At 46.8% G+C, this 19,277-nt stretch overlaps 1 protein-coding gene across 4 annotated transcripts in view; it reads right to left on the bottom strand.

The window, feature by feature from the left end:
* Window positions 1–2,440: 2,440 nt before the first annotated feature.
* SLC7A3 (solute carrier family 7 member 3) overlaps window positions 2,441–19,277 on the bottom strand; it is a 36,861-nt gene continuing 20,024 nt past the window's right edge. For 3 of the 4 annotated variants that reach the window (XM_028715127.2, XM_028715125.2, XM_028715126.2), the window contains 12 exons: window positions 13,322–13,731; window positions 12,284–12,442; window positions 11,474–11,651; window positions 10,700–10,812; window positions 9,618–9,840; window positions 7,073–7,212; window positions 6,480–6,582; window positions 6,130–6,341; window positions 5,009–5,175; window positions 3,769–3,805; window positions 3,218–3,326; window positions 2,441–3,085 (listed from right to left, as the gene is read on the bottom strand). In XM_028715127.2, the coding sequence (XP_028570960.2) occupies window positions 2,965–3,085; window positions 3,218–3,326; window positions 3,769–3,805; window positions 5,009–5,175; window positions 6,130–6,341; window positions 6,480–6,582; window positions 7,073–7,212; window positions 9,618–9,840; window positions 10,700–10,812; window positions 11,474–11,651; window positions 12,284–12,442; window positions 13,322–13,691 (1,932 nt within the window). In that variant the 5' untranslated portion in view covers window positions 13,692–13,731 and the 3' untranslated portion in view covers window positions 2,441–2,964. The remainder of the gene's footprint in view (window positions 3,086–3,217; window positions 3,327–3,768; window positions 3,806–5,008; window positions 5,176–6,129; window positions 6,342–6,479; window positions 6,583–7,072; window positions 7,213–9,617; window positions 9,841–10,699; window positions 10,813–11,473; window positions 11,652–12,283; window positions 12,443–13,321; window positions 13,732–19,277) is intronic. The other variant, XM_028715128.2, reaches the window with a different exon arrangement.

Below are 19,277 nucleotides of genomic sequence, written 5' to 3'. Positions count from 1 at the left end.
GTGCCCGTCTTGGCTGATTAGGGCGTGCCCAGATATCGCACGGACTCCCCTGGTTGAAATTATCAATTTGTCCCTTGACACAGGGATATTCCCAAGGGAGCTGAAGGAAGCAATGGTGTGTCCGCTTTTAAAGAAAACTTCACTAGATCCTTTAGATCTATCCAATTACCACCCAGTTTCAAATCTCCCATATCTGGGTAAGGTAATTGAGAGAGCAGTTGCTGAACAGCTTGGTAGGTTTCTGGAGGAAACATCGGCTTTAGATCCATTTCAGTCTGGATTCCGTCCTGGTTTTGGGGCCAAGACGGCTCTGGTCGCCCTAACAGATGATCTCCGCAGAAAACTGGACTGAGGCGGGTCAGGACTGCTGATTCTCTTAGATTTGTCAGCAGCCTTTGACATGGTTGATCAAGATCTTTTGGACCACCGCCTCGTCGATGTGGGGATACAGGGCATAGCCCATAAATGGCTGTGCTCTTTTGATCTCTGGTCGGGGACAGAGGGTGGCACTAGGGAGGGAGTTGTCGTCGTGCCACTCCTTGGTGTGTGGAGTGCCGCAGGGCGCAATACTCTCCCCGATGCTTTTTAACATCTTTATGCGCCCCCCTTGCCCAGATTATCCGGAGCTTTGGGCTGGGCTGTCACCAATATGCTGATGACACTCAGCTCTATCTGCTGATGGATGACCACATCGACTCGGCCCCGGACACACTGACCAGATGCTTGGAAGCTGTGGCTGGATGGTTTCGTGGGAACCAATTGAAACTAAATCCTTCAAAGACAGAGGTCCTCTGGCTGGGTTGGGATGGTATGGGGATGAGGGACTAACTCCCTTCTCTTGCGGGGGCCCAGTTAGTGCCATTGCCTTCCGTTAAGAGTCTGGGTGTAATCCTTGACGCCTCCCTTTCCATGGAGGCGCAGGTTACAGCAACAGTCAAGGCAACATTTTTCGACCTTCACCGCATCAAGCAGTTGGTCCCTTACCTTTCCCGCCCCGACCTGGCCACAGTGATCCATGGAGGTCACCTCTAGGCTTGACTACTGTAATTCGCTCTACGTGGGGCTGCCCTTGAAGCTGTCCCAGAAACTCCAGCGGGTGCAGAATGCTGCAGCGAGGCTCCTCACAGGGTCTCTGCCATGGGAGCATATTCACCCAGTGCTGTTCCAGCTACACTGGCTCCCGGTGCAGTACAGGGTCAGATTTAAGGTGCTGGTTTTGACTTTTAAAGCCCTTCACGGCCTAGGGCCCTCGTATTTACGGGACCACCTCTCCCGGTATGCCCCACGGAGAGCCTCAAGGTCCATAAATAGCAACACTCTAGAGGTCCCAGGCCCTAAGGAAGTTAGATTAGCCTCAACCAGAGCCAGGGCCTTTTCAACACTGGCTCCGGCCTGGTGGAATGCTCTGTCTCTTGAGACCAGGGCCCTATGGGATATGATCTCTTTCTGCAGGACCTGTAAGACAGAGTTGTTCCACCTGGCCTTTGGCTCAGAATCAGTTTGATTCCCTCCCCCTTTTTCTTTTTCCTTTCTCCTCCTATGTAGAGATTGCTCCCTAATTGTTTTAATGTTGTATCTTACCTTAATCTTTTAACTTGTATTTTTATCAACTTGCCCACAAAACGAAAGAGTCTACCTTGGTCCAGCTGACGGAGGCGAAGGTACATGAATGCAGGCCGAGCTACGCCACAGACCTGCACTAGTCTTCCATTCAGGCTCATCCTGAATCAGAGCACTTGTATCCTGTTCTTTGCACTTGATTCAGCCTTTGAATCATTGGAATAGCTGGAGGGGGCAGGGGGAGCTGCTACCCCACAAAACAAGCTTGAAAGTGTTTGACAGTGCAAAGTGAGAGAGATTCGGAATCAGGCTTCATAAGGTGAACTTCAGTGCAGAAATGTTTCCCATCCTTATGACAAGTAGAATTATTCCAGCGCCCCCAATAAAATAGTAAATGCATACGGGTTGCAAAAATGTGAAAGTGCTGAGTGAAGAGCAGGAAAATTGCAGGAAAAGATTTCAATTATGCCTTGTTATTTGTAATCCCATGCAATGCACCATCATTTAAAAGTGCTATAGTATCAAGAAACAGGCCGTTGCCTCGTGCTGCAGAATGTTTGACTTGTGCTAGTGGAAGGGAGGGTGGTTTATTCTGCTTGTAAAGCAACACCAAGTTTGCTTTACCAGTGTGGCCTCTGGCTAAGAAGTAAGCCTGGGTAAAGCAGTTGGCAAAAGGAAAGATGTTCCTTTGCAGTGGAACAAAATATATTCAAGTGCTTCTGCCGCACCATCACATTGGACTACTGAATGGCCCAAGACCAGATTGCCAGAAGCCCCAGAATAATTGTGTGTTTTATGGAGCCATGTATTTTAGCTTTTAGGTGTGTTGAAAGAGAGTTTAAGAAGAAAGTAAATTGACATGAAGTATGACCAACATAACAAAAAAAAAAAAACATTTTAATTTTTTAAAAAATGGTCCTTTGGAGTTTTAATCGTACAAAACATCAATGTTTTGACGTTATACAAACAATGAACAGGACAGCAACAAATACTTATAGCTTCAGGGTCTAGAGACATGTTTTTGGACTGCAGACAAGCTGACACTTTCACAAACATCTACATGTGAGAAAGGCAACCTCTTGCCAACACGGCCCAAAGAGAATAAACACAGACATGAAGGGAGGGGCAACTTCTTTGCTCCAGGGTTGTCTTTCCCCCAAGAGCAGAAGAATCAGCTCTCCCTTGAGTCTGCCCCACTTCCTGCTGGTGCTTCCTCTCCCCACCTGCTCTACAGGATGACACGGTTGACTTGGATATACTACAGCATGCTGGAGAGACCATTTGCCCCAGAGCTTGTCACCTGCTTGTCCTAGGGTGGCATAGGAGGCAGGTGGAGCTCAAGGGGACCTGTGGTGGGTAGGAGGTGGGGACAAGGGAAGAACCAGATCCTCTTCTCAGATATCTCTATCTTGGCTCAGGTCGGAGGGTGCCCGCTGGAGAGGTTTGCTTGCCACTATCTGAGACTGTGGAGTGACTTGTCCTTGTACACTGTGGCGGATCCCATATCCAAAATAGATGGCAAAGCCTAGAAGAGAAATGGAGCCCAATGGTCACAAAGCATCCACAGCCAGCCTTCCCCAACCAAGCAATGGACCACCAAGTGAGATTGGGACTGTTTCCTGTTATGGTAGCTTTCACAGACAGGGTGGCTCCTTACCTATTGCCATCCAGACAGCAAAACGGGCCCAGGTACCTGCATCCAGCTTCATCATGAGATAGATATTCACCAAGATACTGAAGAGGGGAAGCAGTGGCAGGCCAGGGACCTGAAAAAAACAAACAGGCCCAATGCAAGAGGATGCAAAACACCTTGCCTTTTGCGAAAAACTAGCTACCACCCACAATTTCCATTAGGATTAAAGCTTAGCCGGGTCTTCAATCGCGCCTCTCCAGGCAGTGGGGGGGGGGGGGCCTAAAAGCAGGGGCTGGTGAAGCACAGTCTTAGACCAACCCCTATATTGTGCCTCCAGTACAAATTTCCAGTCTCCAAGTAATTGTATTTAAGGGGAGGGGAGAAGCAGCATGGGGAAAGAATGGCTTTCTCAATATTTTACAAAGATCCTCTCCTGAAAATCCTTTCCTCCCATCAGTTCCATCATGTTCCTGAAATAGTGAGGCTGTGCAGAAGGAGACTGTTGTCTTGCTCTTTTACAGAATGAAGCAGGAGGCTGGTGCTGCTTTTAAATTAACAGTGGCTGAGCACTCAACTGGAAGACTGCATCCAAGTAGATTGCATTGATGGGAGCTGTGGGGAAGTAGAAGAACGTTACTTGCAAAATTTCATTGGCATAGAGGGGGCAGGTTGTGATGCTAAGCCATGAGTGATATCATAGATACAGGTCAACAGGTACCTACAACAAGTAGCAGTTATCCCTAGGGATAGTTGCAGTTGCTGGGGTAGGTTGAGGAAATAATTGCTTTTTACACAATTGGAAGAAGAGGATTCTCATAACAGATGCTATTGCAGAAGGGATGTCACTCAGTTCCCCTAGAGCAGATTGCAAATTCTTCATTTCCCCCTATACTACAGTACAATTGTGCCTTGTGTGGCGTTTACGTTCTGGGGATGGCACATATCTGCAGAAACGCATACACCTGAACTGCCCCTGCATGACCATCCTTATCTTCTAAACAAGACAGAGAGTTTTTAAAGCTCTGGGCTGCTCTCACAAGACCTCACTGGACCGTCCAAGTTCCCACGAGTTCTTTAAAACCTCCCAGAGCCTGGTGAGCAAGTCTGGGAGCTTAAAAGCTCTTTTTGCATCAGAAAGCCCAGTGCAAAGGAGCGTTTAAACTGTCCAACTTGTGTGAAATTAATTTGTGGACTTCAACCACACAAGGTTGAAATCACACAAGTTAATTGCATGTAAGATGCAAATGTACTGTACTTGGGAATCCCCCCCCCCACTTCCTCCATCAGAGTTCAAGGTTTGAAGGGAACAAACAAAGGATCATCCAATGGATCTCTGGGACTGCCCTTCCATCTCCAGTAATTTAACAATGAACAGAAAGTCCTAGTCTATTCCTGCAGGCAGGAACATAACACTTCCTGAAGGAAGGGACATCTTGAGCCCTATCACCTTCCCCCTAACCCTAGCCAAAGGCCAGCAAGAACCAGAGGGGTCCTGTAAAGCAAGCTGAACTAAAGTCTTAAGTGCAGTGTAGAGGGCACAATACTCCCAAACTTTAGAGGGAGAGAGAGATGACCCATCAAGCAATCATGTCCAGGAGGGAAAGACGAAGTAAAAACACACACACACACACACACACACACACACACTGAAATGGGAGAAAGATGTGATGGCTTATCTCTCCCCCAAAAGATCCAGCAATGGCAGAAGATTGTTTGGCAAGCGCTGATGTGCCAGCTTGAGGTAATCCAGCTCTGCCACATGCAAGTGCCCCAAAATCCCATAAGCAAAGGCAGCCCTTTGGCCAGAACTCTTACTTTGAAAGTGAGGCGTGTCTTGCTCTCTGGCTGCCTCCAGATGATGATGGTGCCAATGAGTGAAACAACCAGGAGAACCACACAGGCAACGACCCAGCCAATGCTGCATTGCATGAGAGCTGCCGACTGTTGTGCCAAGATGCCACAGAGAGTGGTGATCATCAGAGCTGCAAGACAAGAGCACCAAAAGCCAGGTTTATAGAGCTGAAAACTGCCCCATCGTTCCACCTGAGAATCTTTTACCTCAAAGCAGAGACCTCTAGAAGCTGGACACCAACTCACATCAGCCCCAAATCGCATGGTTGGGGGCCAGAGAAGATGGAAGGCTCATTCATTCATTCATTCATTCAATTTGTAGCCCACCTTTCCTCCAAGGAGCTCAAGGTGACACACATAGTTGTGCCCCCTCCATTTTACTCTCACCACAACCCAGGGCTGAGAGGCAGCGACTGGTCCCGGGTTACTGGGGATCTGGCCCCTGCTCTCCCTTGTCCTTGCCTAAACTCTAATCTACTGGTTCGCAAACCTTTTCCTCTGGGCCACAATTTCAGAATAAAAATTTGCTTGCATCACACTGAATTTTTTATTGATAAATTGGAAAACAAAAAGAAACAACTCCCAGCAGGACTTGATTTAGAACTGCTTTATAATATGGGACATCCAGAAAGTAGAAAACAATTCAGCTACATAGGAACATATTCAAAACAAAAAAAATTCCTTGCAGTAGCACCTTAAAGACCAACTAAGTTAGTTCTTGGTATGAGCTTTCGTGTGCATGCACACTTAATATAATGTTGGTTGTCCTTGAATCTTCCCACCACACTTGCTATCCTCTCCTATCCTATCAGTGTGGCATACCACACCCTTTGAGAATCACGGCTCTAGCCACCAACAATAGGTGGGCCACAGGTTCCTCATTCCTGTTTTAACTGGAAATATCGGAGTCAGAACATGCAGCACATACGCTTTGAGCTAACCCACCCACCCACCCACATCCATCTCCACAGCCAAACCGGAGCTCTGCCTTGGGAAGCAGCAGGGGCTCAGCATCACCCCTGTGGTGCACTCCGGCTTTGCCCGTCCAGGTGCACAGTTTAGACCCCGCACATGCCAGCACTTACAGACAACTGTGCTGCTGATGTAGACAATGCGCCCTGAGATGGAAGTTGGAACATCTCCGGAAGGGCAGAAAAGGCGCCTCCAGGTGAACTTGTCTTTCAGGGCCACATGGCCATCACGGAGAGAGAGATTAATCACCACCTTCTCTTCTTCGCTTCCATTCATCTCAAGCATTTCCAAGTCTTTGGAGGGAGCGAACAGGTCAGGCTGGTATCTATCAGCAAAGGAAGAAGAGTTAAGTAAAAGGAAACTGTAATTCCCTGTCAGTCCTTCTGCAAAGGGGCATCCACCAGGCCTAGACATGGCTTGGAGAACTCTGTGTGGAGTGCTGCTCACTCCAAGAAATACCCACCTGAGGATGAGAACACAAACAGCAACCAAGGAGTACGCCAGCAGAGTGCCAATGGACATGAGGTTAACCAGGTCCTTCAGCTCAAAGAGAAATGCCATTAGACCTGCAAGATAATAGCCCCACATGACTCATGGGCTGGCTTACTTATTTATTTACTACATTTATATACCACCTTTATATTCCAAGGATCTCAAGGTGGTGTACATGGTTCATGCTTCCTCCCCATTTCATCCTCACAACAAACCTTTGAGGTAGATTAGGCTAAGAGATGTTGACTGGCTCAACGTCACCCAGGGAGCTTCATGGCTGGATGGCGATTCTAACCCTGCTCTTCCAGGTCATAGTCCAACATTCTAAACATTACGCCACACTGGATAGAATCATAGAGTTGTAAGGGACCCCAAGTGTCATGTAGTCCAATCCCCTGCACTGCAAGTATATCAACACTTAGTCCCCCATCCAACTTGAAACTATACTAGACTCTGCTTAGCTTTTCAAATTTGCTAGTAATTTTATTGCTGCACCACTAGGAGCGGTAATGGTGATGGAAGTGTAGAGGGCGAAAGGACAAAGACCCACTAAGAGATCCATACCAGAAATGATGCCTGACACAACAGTAGCCACTAAGGGAGTCTTGGTTCGGCTGTGGACCCGGTACAGAAACCTGAAGAGTAGTCCATCTTCAGCCATGGCATAGATCACCCGTGGCATTGGGAATATGGAACCAAGCAAGCTGCATTGGGCAGGAAGAGACATAAAATCAAGACCTGGGCATATCTGAGAACTTCCATACGAAGAGAACGCAGATGGCCAACAGCTCATGAACGGAGCCTGTGGCCACCTTAGCACAAGTCACCCTCATGGTCTGCTTCTGGGTTCAAATCAAGTTGATGGCCTGACTTAAGGAGCCTGAAGCCCAAGGTGTCGAAAACACTGTCTACTCCCACATCCACCATACCATCTTCCAGGATGGAGGCAGCTATGTCCCAAGCTTAGATAATGCATGGATTGGCTGGATGCAGAGTGGTGGGAGGCTCCAGCTGAGGTACACCCAACGGCGAGCCCAGAAACTGGTGGTGGGATGATGGTGCTGGCCAGAGGGAAAAGAGGGAGCAGACTGGCAGAAGGAGGTGTCAGAAGCTGAAGGGGTAACAGAGTTTAGTGAGCAGGAACAGGCAGGGGGCAGTTCAGACTCTGAGGTGGAAGTGGAAGCTAGAGGGAGCAGTCCTGCTGCGACCAGCTCCTCTACCCTCTGGTCTCCTAGAACACGCAATGAAATGAAGAGGGCAAAGCAGAGGAGGGGTGTGCACAGGTGAAGTTTCCAATTGCTTTGGAAAGAACCTGGAGAGGAGGAGCCTTAGGAAGTGTTGGGAGATAGCGGGGACCTTCAGTCCTTGCAACTGCCTTGTTGGAGCAAGACCTACCAAGACCTACCAGGATCACTAGGTCTGCACCATTTTGGTTTCTTGAATAAAGAGTTAACTTCACTGACACTGTGTTTTGCTTTGATTGCTGACCTACGCTTGACAGGTAAGCAGCTACTGGGGCAAGGGCTTTCTCTGTAGTTGCGCCCATGCTCAGGGAACTCTATCCTGAGACACGTTTGCCTCACACTTTGGTACGACCCTTGAGGCTACTAGGCAAAGTGTGCCCACTTCACTTGAGTCTTTAATGGCATTTAATAGCCTTTTGACTCCTTGTGTTGCCTGCTTTAAAACCAGAGCTGGTCTTTTAAAGTATCACTGATGATTTGATTTATCTTATCTGCTCTTTTATTTGTTTTATAGATTACAGCTCTTTGGCATTTTCTCCACTGGGCAAGCTTCTGTTTGTTAGCTACTCTTCCAACAGTAGGATAGTAGGATTTAAATGCTGAAACCAACTAAACTAAGAGGAAAACTGTGGCAGATGAAGGGAATAGGGATGCCACAGAGTACACAATGTGCATGAAGAAGGTCCTGGGTTCAGTCCCTGGGCTCTTCAGGTAGGGCTGGCAAAGGCTATTATTTGCAGGTGAGGCAGTGGAAGTGCTGGACCATTGTCTTGCCTTGGTAACGGACTGGATGAGAGCCAATAAACTGAAGCTCAATCCAGATATGACTGAGATACTGTTAGTGGATAGTTCCCTAGACCAGATGGCTGGGATCCTGCCTGCTCTTGATGGGGTTACACTTCTTTTTAAGGAGTAGTTACACAGCTTGTGGGGTGCTTCTGGACCCATTGCTGTCCTTTGAGGCTCAGGTGGCCTTGGTGGTGTTGAGTGCCTTCCATCAGCTTCAGCTAGTGGCCCAGCTATACCCCTATCTGGACAAGGAGAGCCTAACTTCTGTTGTCTGTGCTCTGGTTACCTCTAAGTTAGATTACTGAAACGCATTGTATGCAGAGCTGAATCTGAAGATGGTTTGGAAATTCAGCTGGTGCAGAATTTGGTAGCCAGGATTGCTCACCAGGGAAATATGATTTGAGTATATTATGCTGATCCTGGCCCAACTGCACTGGCTGCCAATTAGCTTCTGGGCCCAATTCAAGTTTTGACCTGGAAAGTCTTAAACGACTCAGACTTGCAATACCTCAAGGACCGCCTCTCTTGTTACAAACCAGCCTGGACCCTGAGAAGATCAGTTGATGCCTTTCCTCGTGTGCCTCTTCCACAAGAGGTCCAGAGGGTGGCAACTCAAGAACGGGCCTTTTCTGCAGCGGCTCCCCCTCTGTGGAATGCTCTCCCCAGGGAGGTTCAGCTGGCGCCTTCATTATACACCTTTAAGCGTCAGGCGAAAACGTTCCTCTTTAACCAGGGCTTTGGCTGATTGACATCTGATGCCCTTTTAAAATGTGTTGTGGGAGCGGGGATTCTTTGTTTGTTCGTACTTATTTTTATTATGTATTTTTATGTCATGAACTGCCCTGAGATCTATGAATGAAGGGCAGTATACAAATTTAATTAATTCATTATTATTGTTATTATTATTATTATTATTATTATTATTATTATTATTATTAATAATAATAATAATAATAATCCTGGGTTCACATATGCAATACTATGAGGATCAGACACTGGAGCTAACACAGCTCTTCACATTTCCTATGTAACAGCAGTAGAAAATTCAGTGCATGCTGCTTTTCCTTATCCCTTACCTGGTGGAGAGGGCACAGAGTGAGCCAATAGCTACGACGTAGCGGGCTGGCTCCCACCCCACAGCCTTGAAGGCATCAGGCAGGGGGCTCTCCTTGTTCACCAAGTAGTAAGGCACCATCAAGGTCAAGGAAGCAGAAACCCCAAAGTAAGCCACAAAGCAGATCAGGAGTGAGGCGATGATGCCGATGGGCATGGCGCGCTGCGGGTTCCGGGCTTCCTCACCTGGAGAAAGGGGTCGAGACAGAAGAAAACTATCAACTTCGGTTTCTCGCACCTCTTAATCTTAAATTCAGTTTGTCCCATTTCCACATTATTTTGTGCTTGTTTCTTAAAGTCACCACGACATTTCTCATGCGCGTTCGTCCCCATATATATGTTTTTTGTGTGCACAGTTTTGCCCTGATGACTGCATCTCTGCAATTCCTCTTAATATGCACTCCCCCTCCCTTTTTTTTTGCTGGAGAATTTTGCCACCAAAATTCAGAAAAGGCAGCTGTGTTTTGATTTATGTAACTTGTTTGAATGAGTTAGGCTCACATTAAAATGCAGACTGAACAGAACAACTCAGATGAGATTCCAGCAAATTCCTCTCTCATTTACTATACCCAAGACAGGCACAGCCTTGGACCCCCACCCTGCACACACAATTCACACCACACCACATTGCTTCAAATATGTGAATCTGCACAGTGCAGGGGTTGTTTACTTGCCCTGCAAATCTACTACTCAGGCAAAGAACATCTCTAGGCAGGAGAACTATCTCATGTGAAGTGGGTCTTGGGAACTTCCAGGTAAGGCAGTGCACTGTTGCACGGAGTTGCATTGCTAATGACTTATTTCCCCAGATCACAAGCAGAAACTTCCTGCTGAAAGCACAGTACAGAACAGCAGCTCAGCCTTGCCCTGGGAGAAGAGCAGAGATGCCAGAGGGCCCTGTTGATGCACGCAGCTCACCCCCAGTTGCTGAGCGTGACATTTCCCTCTCTCTTGATTGCACACCTGCCTGTGCTCCAGGGTATGTGGAAATACAGAAGGGAATTTCTCACCTATTCGCCACACCCCTCAAATGCAGATACTCTACCTGTGGTTGCAATGCAGTCAAATCCAACAAAGGCATAGAAGCACGTGGCAGCCCCAGAGAGGACCCCCTCGAAGCCAAAGGGAAAGAAGCCACCACTGCCAAAGCGCCCAATGCTGCAAGAGAAAGAAAGATGTACTTCAGCAACATTCAAGGAAGCCAAAACGTAGGAGAACAACCTCCTGATGGGCCACTCAGGAATATGTATACTTGATGAATTAAATCTCCCCCTAGAACAGCTGATCCATGAACCATATCAGGGCCTCTCCAAACTGGCTCCTCTCTGCTTCCTTTCCTCTTCACCCCTGCTTTAGCCAGGGATGGACTCTGGTACTATGGCGCCCTGAGCTAGGCCAAAATTTGGTGCCCCCACTGTTGCACTGTCGGGTTTTAGGAAGAAAGTGCAAGGGCTTTGACAGGGTCCTAAAGCCTTCCTACCTCCTTCCCAAAGCTGGAAAAAGCACTAACTAGGCTAAGGGAAGGAGGCAGGAGGACTCTAGGACCCTGTCAGAGTCCTCAGGCCTCCTTCCTATAGTGGGACAAGTGCTTACTGGATGCCCTCTCCGCTTGGTGCCTGCTAAGTGCCCAGAGAGGGGAAACCAGTCACATTGCCCTAAAACCATGTGCTGCACAGCACCATAATAAAAACTGGGAGCCACCTGCACCCAGATACTATTCTCCACAGAGCAGGACAGGCTGCTGCCTCCCATCCTAAACTTAACAGAAGCTTGGGGAGAAGGTCAGGCAGATGTTATGCAAGGGGAGAAGGGCCCTTACCTGCTTCCAGCCTCGTGTTTCCATGTGTGGTTCTGATAATCTTCCTTGGATAAGGTCCAGTTCTTGACATCTCCCTTCACAAAGCCAGCAATGACGACAAAGCTCAGGACCAGTAAGTTGATAGCTGTGAAGATTTTGTTCACTAGGGCAGATTCACTCACACCAAACGACAGCAAACCTGAAAGAGAGTGACAGAAGAGGGCACAGATTTATGCCAAGTCTCTTGGGAGCAGGCCTCCAGGCTTGCTGGGTTAACGATTATGATCACCTTCACAACATGTTCTAGGGCAGAAGAACCTATTCATGGGGCTCCGAACTACAGCGCTCCATAAACAGTCTGTCATTGGTATATTTCAGGAGAACCCTGATTCCACCTCTGCATTGATTTAAGATCTGTTGAGGCTCTCTCCCTCTTTCATTCTTCTTTGGAGGTAAGACAAGTAAGTTACTGGAGGAGGGGGGCTGTAACCTGGAAGATGGAGCAAGTTTGTTTTCTCCTGCTCTGGTGGATAGCACTTGAACCAATGGCTTCAAGTTACAAGAAAAGAGATTCCGACTAAACATCAGGAAGAACTTGCTGACAGCGAGAGTTGTTCAACAGTGTAACAGACTCCCTTGGGAGGTGGTGACTCTCCTTCCTTAGATGTTTATAAGCAGTCGAGGTTGGATGGCCATCTGTCATGTGTGATCTAGTTGAGATTCCCACATTGCAGAGGGTTGAGCTCGATGGTCCTCATGCCCCCCCCAACTCTACAATTCTATGATTATTGCCAGGGAAGAAGGGGCTTACCGCTGTAGAGATTGCCTCACCTGTAAGCAGCAAAACCAGAAAGAGAGCAAAGAAGTCAGGATATTTAGCCAGCACATTCTCCACATGCAGGGCAGTATGATTGTGGAAGAAATTAGAGATGTGGCCGCCAATGATGTTGTCAAAGGTTGAGCTCCAGGCACGAGCGACGCTTGCTGTCCCTGGAAACCAAAAGGAGAGCCCTTCATTAACAAACACAACCTCAGCCGCTTCCAGCCACATACAGAGTGAATGGGCCTCAGCACACCACAGAGAGATGCCCAAGATGAATATGGGAGAACACCTCACATCATCAAGATGAGCCACTTGTTCCAGAAGAAAGCAAAATGCTACTTGTCCTCTCTGGATAGAGATCGCCTGGCCACTGTTATTCTTGTTTGGTAAACTTCAGATTAGACTACTACAATACACTGTATTGCAGGGCTGCCTTTGAAGAAAGTTAAGTTGGTTCAGGAGGCTGCTGATAGTAACTGTTGGCCAGGAAGCAATGCCTACTGAGAAGGTTCTCTACCAGGTGTCTCTATTAGGTAAGGTTAGATGGGTAGTGACCGGACAGTGGCTTTTTTTAAATTGAAGCTTCATTTGAGAATCACCCCTCTCTGAGTAGTAAAGGAGCCACAACATCATTAAGGAGGCAAATTAAACCTCCCGGCTGTTTAGTAGTTTTAATTCTGTGCTGCTGTTTTGATATTAATTCCTTCTGAACTGTATCCCTCCTCTCTATATTTTAGTAATTTTTAGTAAAATTCTTTTGGATATAGTTCAGTCGGGGGGAAACGGCCCCCAAAATATTTTAAATAAACTATGCATAAAATTATTTCTCAACCGTGACTGAACTGTTATGCTATTTGAATCTGTAAGTAATGAGTATGTAAGCCTAGGTGGCCCCCTACTCCTGAGGGGTTTGGGCGCTGAGAAGGGTGCTTCTTTGATGCATTGCTGCAGGCAAACCTGTTTCTTTGCACCTGATCTCAGGGTGAAATCATTCTTGTCTACTCATTCAAAGTCACCTCCTTGACTCTGAGCCGAACGTCACATACCTATCATATAGGAGAGAATGAGGTTCCATCCTGTGGTGAAGGCCCAGATCTCCCCAACTGTGACATAGCTGTAGAGGTAGGCAGAGCCAGCCTTGGGCACTCGGGCTCCAAACTCTGCGTAGCACAGACCAGCTAACACTGATGAGACAGCCGCTATGAAGAAGCAGAGCACGATGGAAGGGCCTGCGTCGTCCACGGCCACCTCCCCGGACAAAACGTAGACACCAGCCCCAAGGGTGCTGCCCACACCAAGAGCTATCAGGTCCAGGGTGGAGAGGCAACGAGCTAACTGGGTCTCATCAGAGCTGAGGTCCACTGTGCGCTGCCGGATCAGCTTCTTGCCGAAGCTTGCCATGGTTTTCTCCAGCATTCTGGACAATTGTGTAAAATGTCCAATGCTTCCCAAGGATCTAAGAAAAGAGAATGTTGCAGTGTTAGAGCCAGCAATATGGGGTGTGCGTCAGCAAGAATGTGGGTGAGGATTTTAAAATAAAAATTGTTATGGGGGCAGAAGCAAGCAATCAGGGAGTGCCAGTTCCAAAGCACAATTTTCATCCCGGATCCCCAGAATCTAAGTAACCTGTAACCCAAGGACAGCTGAGGAATTTTCACTGGCCCTTTTCAAATCAAGAGGTTAGACTGTGTGGGACGCAAGTGGCGCTGTGGGTTAAACCGCAGAGCCTAGGGCTTGCCGATCAGAAGGTCGGCGGTTCGAATCCCCCCGACGGGGTGAGCTCCCATTGCTCAGTCCCTGCTCCTGCCAACCTAGCAGTTTGAAAGCACGTCAAAGTGCAAGTAGATAAATAGGTACCGCTCCGGCGGGAAGGTAAGCGGTGTTTCCATGCACTGCTCTGGTTCACCAGAAGCAGCTTAGTCATGCTGGCCACATGACCCGGAAGCTGTATGCTGGCTCCCTTGGCCAGTAAAGCGAGATGAGCACTGCAACCCCTTAGGTCCAAAGGGTCAGGGGTCCCTTTACCTTTACCTTAGGTTAGACTGTAGCTTTCAACTCTAGGGCAGCAGTGGCTAACTCTCAGTTCAGGGGCATGATCCAGCCCTCCAAGACCCTAGTGATTTTGGCATTAGCGTTAAACGTGGGGAGGGATTAAATTAGGCATAGCACTGGATTGGGTAGAAGCCAGTGCCCTGATGGGGATACAAATTGCCTCCTATCCAGGCATCTGTTTTGCTGAGTGACATTATGGCAACGGGGGGGGGGGGCAGAGAACCCTAAGCTCACACACGACAATTTCATAGAACCTATACTCAAGAGGGTATACAGACAGGCAATGGTTGTGGTCAACCAAGTTCTATTCATGAGTAGACTCATTGGAATGAACGGGCCAACGTTATTTGTGCCTTTAATTTATATGGGTCTACTCCAAGTAGGACTAGCATTGGATGCAACCCCATTGGGTCTCAAGCCAGAGTATTTAAGGTAAATGTTGCTGTTGGAAATGCCAGAGGCTAGCTTAGAAGCCAGAGGGATGGTGGTTACACATTAAATCCACATACCCTGCAGGTGTCCACGAAGGTTAGCAAAAGGCAGCTCTTGGGATTAATAGTGTTTACACAAGATAAAAAGGCAGGAAGATATCTTCAGCTATTAACCAAAGTTTAAGCCAACTTTGGTTAACAGACAACATAACAAACTTTAGTCCAGAACATCCAGCTATGGGCCAGGCGGAATGAGACCTTGGGGTCAGTGTTAAGTCTGGCACATGATGCACAGGACAAAACTTGCACCCCACATTCCTGAATCTGCTGTTAAAAATCCTGTGTAGATGCAAAAGGCAGCATCTTTTTTTAAAAAAAGAGCTCTCAAGATTTCACAAATAAATGAAGGCAACTTAACAAGTACTGAAATCACAAGGTGGTTTCAATCCCACCTAACCAAGCACAGAGGGGGAAATAGCTCCGTGTCAATGGAGCTTGGGCTAAGACAGTGATCCCATGGAGGCAAGGAATGAAGTTGTAGATAATGCTTATGGATTGATTGATTGATTGATTGATTGATGGCAAATTTAGTAAGAGTGAAAAAGAAGAAAAGGTGTTGGCTGTCACTGACAAAAATAAATTCATTGATCCTGATGTAATTGAATAAATTAATGTAAGCAATATCAACGAAATAATAGTGACTTATATATACAGTACTTCTAACTTCGTATTAATTAATGTAACATTTTTATATCTACCTGTGCATTTTTGTAATATTTTGTTTAAGTTGTCTGTTGTTGCTTCAGTTTTCTGTACACCGCTTAGAAATGTTTTTAACATATTAAGTGGAATAAGAAATTAAATAACCAATCAATCAGCCCATATGTCCTATGTGGCACTTCTTGGTCTTCCCAGAATTGATGTAACCAAATCAGAAAGAGTGTCCGGAACTAAAAACACCAGCAGCATTCTGAACAGGGAGTTTCTGTATCAGATGCTTCTCTAGGACAGACAGACAGAGAACTTGAATTAAAGCTCTGGGGCACCCTCCATACTACAATTCCCCTCAACCTCCATACTACAATTCCCCCCAGGAATCCAAAACAAAGAGACCCAGAAGAAATTGAAGGATACCAGCCAATCCTCTGCTTGCTCAACACAAACTAGGTTTTCCTTGTCTGTTTTTCAAAAGATAAAAAGGATTTCATCTGTGCTCTTTGTGAAAAGTTTGCACTAGGCTCAGACAAATCATAACAGTCTCATCGCAGGCAAACAGAAGAGTGGTTATTTTTACAAGGCTGGGCTAATGACATCCACACTGCCCGGTCTTAGTATCAGCACAAGTGAAACCCCAAATTCTCAACTCACTCCATTCCCACAAAGCATTTCCATTCCATTTCCCAGTGTTTCTACCATGGAAATGCAGCACACCTAAGTTGATTTGCTGTAAGGATCCAAACTGTGCTCCTCTTCAAAGGCTTCCCTGCCTGCTTGCCCAACAGCAATTCTTACCTATCACAGGCTACCAGGCAAGGGGTGCACAGTCTTAACATTTGTAGGAACATCAAAGTATGAATATACCCCAACTGCTTCAGTTCCAAATAACTACTTTTATAGCAGGGGAAACATCTCCCTGTAATCCTTCTAACAGCAAACTTGTGGGAGATTTGTAGTAAAAACAAAACAAAAAACTAACAGTGCATATTCTTGTTCCTGCGAGCCAGCTCCTAGGGTCCCAAGGCTGCCCCCCCTAGGTTGATGCGCCACATCTTGTGATGGATTATGTGGGGTGGGGCTTACCTCCCCCCCAATATTTTATTCAAGTTGGCACCCCTGTTCTTGTTAATTAGTAAGTCTAGGGGCTAATGACCACAGAGCTATAAATTCAAGATAGGCAGACTCAAACCATAGAAATGCATTTAGTGGAGAGAGAGCTCTGTGTGGTGTCATTTTCCCTGCTTCCAGTGGCAGGAAGAAATGAGAAATAAAAAACCTTCTCCTTCCTGTCAGTAACTCTCTGATGGAAAGATGGATATCTCCTTCACCATGTCTTCGATGGAGATGGATGTCTCCCTGATTGTAGACTCTGTTTTAGAATTCAACTATGCATTTTCTAACCTGGAATTATTTTTGCCTGCTGTTCAAGGAAGTAAAAAATATCTTCAACTTACTTTACTTACTGTTTTGATTCTTTGTTAAGCGGGATAAGAAGAGGGAAGCCAGCTTACTTTGTTAGTTGGACTTGCTCAAAGCAAGGTTTTATAGCCTAATTCCTATGCTTTTAATTTTGCTGCCAATGGTGGGATTTCAAAACTCCATTCAACCCACACACGTGGGTGCCTGTAGGGATAAATTGTAATTACGGTAATACATCCTCTCCTACCTATTAGAACCCATCCTGCAAAACTCAATAGGCTGAGTATCAACAGAGGAAGAAAAAAGAGGTAGGTCAGCAAGCCTCATGGTATGTAGAGGCACAACACTGGGAAACAAAAGGGCCAACTCTCTACAACACCCGAAAGAGCCCAGTGAGAATGAAGCATGTACAGTGTGGCTTCCAGGAGCTGTTAGAACACTGCGTATCAGTTGCAAATTAAGAATGGGGAAAGTAGGAGTGTGCAGGGGAGAAATGGAACTGGCTTGCTTGAACATAGTGCCAGCTCTGGATTTTGGAGACCCTTTAGGCAAGACACCCTTGACACCCCTCCCTCAATTGAGTTTACCTACACACTGCAGCAGGTCCAGGGTGCTCTTGCCAGTGGACCCTGTGCTGGGATGTGAGCCTCCAGTCTAGCAGATGCCTGACCATGCTGACATTTAACCAGCTCTGACCTTACAGCTTAGTGGGATGCAACTCAGCAACATTTTGTTGCAGGTCCTGCTTGTTGTATATAACCAGCCAACTGCAGAATTTCCATCATCTGTGCTGCCCCAAGGAATCAATAAAGATGCCATCTACCCAGCCTGTCTATCAAGCTGACTGATTACACTGTCGGGAGACAGAGCAAAGCAGAGGCCCTCTCGTTTCCTCTTTCTGCAGCATTGATCTATGAAGACTAATGACCATCTCCATCTGCTATCAGACCATCTGCTTTGTTTGCTAACAGGGAAAAGCGCTATTTATGAGCATCCTGGAGAACCCACAAGTGAAAGCATAGAAAAACCAGGACTTGGCAACATGTAACTAAAAGGAAAGTCCTGTGCCGTTAACAGTTCTGTGGCTGGCAGAAGGAATCACAGGTGCAACACCAGCCAAAAACTAGCTATGAAAAAGATATTGGCAACAGTGAAGCCAGTACTAATATTTTTGGATCTACCTCTGGTTTATTTCCTTCCCTTTCCTGCTCCTTTAGAGACACAGAAAATGTGCAGAATGTTTCCCAACCCAGAAATAGGTTTTTACATCAATGGAAGGAAACTGGCATGCAGAAGGTACAAAGAGAAGATCAACAAAGAGACGCCCTCTGCAGTTGGCCAGCTAACATCCCAGAACCCAGGAGCATCTTTTCAGAAGAAGAGGATTGGGGCCCCACAGAAAGCCCTAATACAGCTGTGGGTGTGAAGGAACCCACAACATGGATGCTTCACTTTGGCCTCCTAGGAATCTCTCTGACCACATCCCAAGCCCTGCCTTGATGTGATTTGCCCCCCAGGCCTCAGGAGTAAAGGCTACAGTGGACTTGGTTGAAGGGCCTGGCTGCTGGATCTGCCCAGTGGGCCATCTAGTCCAGCATCCCATTTTCAGAAAGGTCAACCAGATGCCTATGGGAAGCCCACAACTCCTTTATCCTCTGGAATGCTGGAGCCTCCATAGGAGCTGCCAGATGGCTCTGTCGCCAGAGGTCCCCTCATGAGGAATGGTCTACTCAGAAGAACAGAGGGGATCTAGCTGCAAACAAGACCCAACCCAAATCAAGACCTTGTTATACCAACTGCTCAATCTTCTCAGTGGAGAGGTTACGTTAAGTAATACGTTTGACTATTATTGAATATGGAAGCTTATGTCTAAAGTCAATAGATAGAACAAACACCATTAGATGTACTGGTGGATAAGTGTTTAATGCTTCTAGTATTTATTTTTAAAACTAGTGAAAATTGTTTTAAACAAACAAACAAACAAACAAACAAACAAACAAACATTGACCCAGCAAATGAGCAGCAGGAAGAGGAGCTGGCTATGAGGATATATGTGTAACTGTCTGCTATGAACCCTTGGTGGGTTAACAATTCCCTGTTGAGTTCCTTAACATCCGGATCATGGCCACAGGCAGCACCATTGGGGACTGCAGGGTTCTTCTGATGGAACCCAGAGTTTACCCTTTGAAGCCGAAATGTTAAGGAAGCATCTTGTTAGCGTGGGAGTTGCAATAACATTGCTTTGGTCCTTTGTGTCACCCTCCTGGCTCCTGACAAACAGGAGGGGAAGTGTCACCTTGATGGATGTTCGTCATCAGCCAAAGGAACGCAAACTTCCATTTCCAGCAGAACGGAATAAAAATGGAAAAAGTTATGTGAGGAA

The sequence above is a fragment of the Podarcis muralis genome, chromosome Z, assembly GCF_964188315.1.
Source record: "Podarcis muralis chromosome Z, rPodMur119.hap1.1, whole genome shotgun sequence".
Lineage (NCBI taxonomy): Eukaryota > Metazoa > Chordata > Lepidosauria > Squamata > Lacertidae > Podarcis > Podarcis muralis.
The sequence above is the reverse complement of the archived record's forward strand: the minus strand, read 5'-3'. Positions and strand labels throughout refer to the sequence as shown.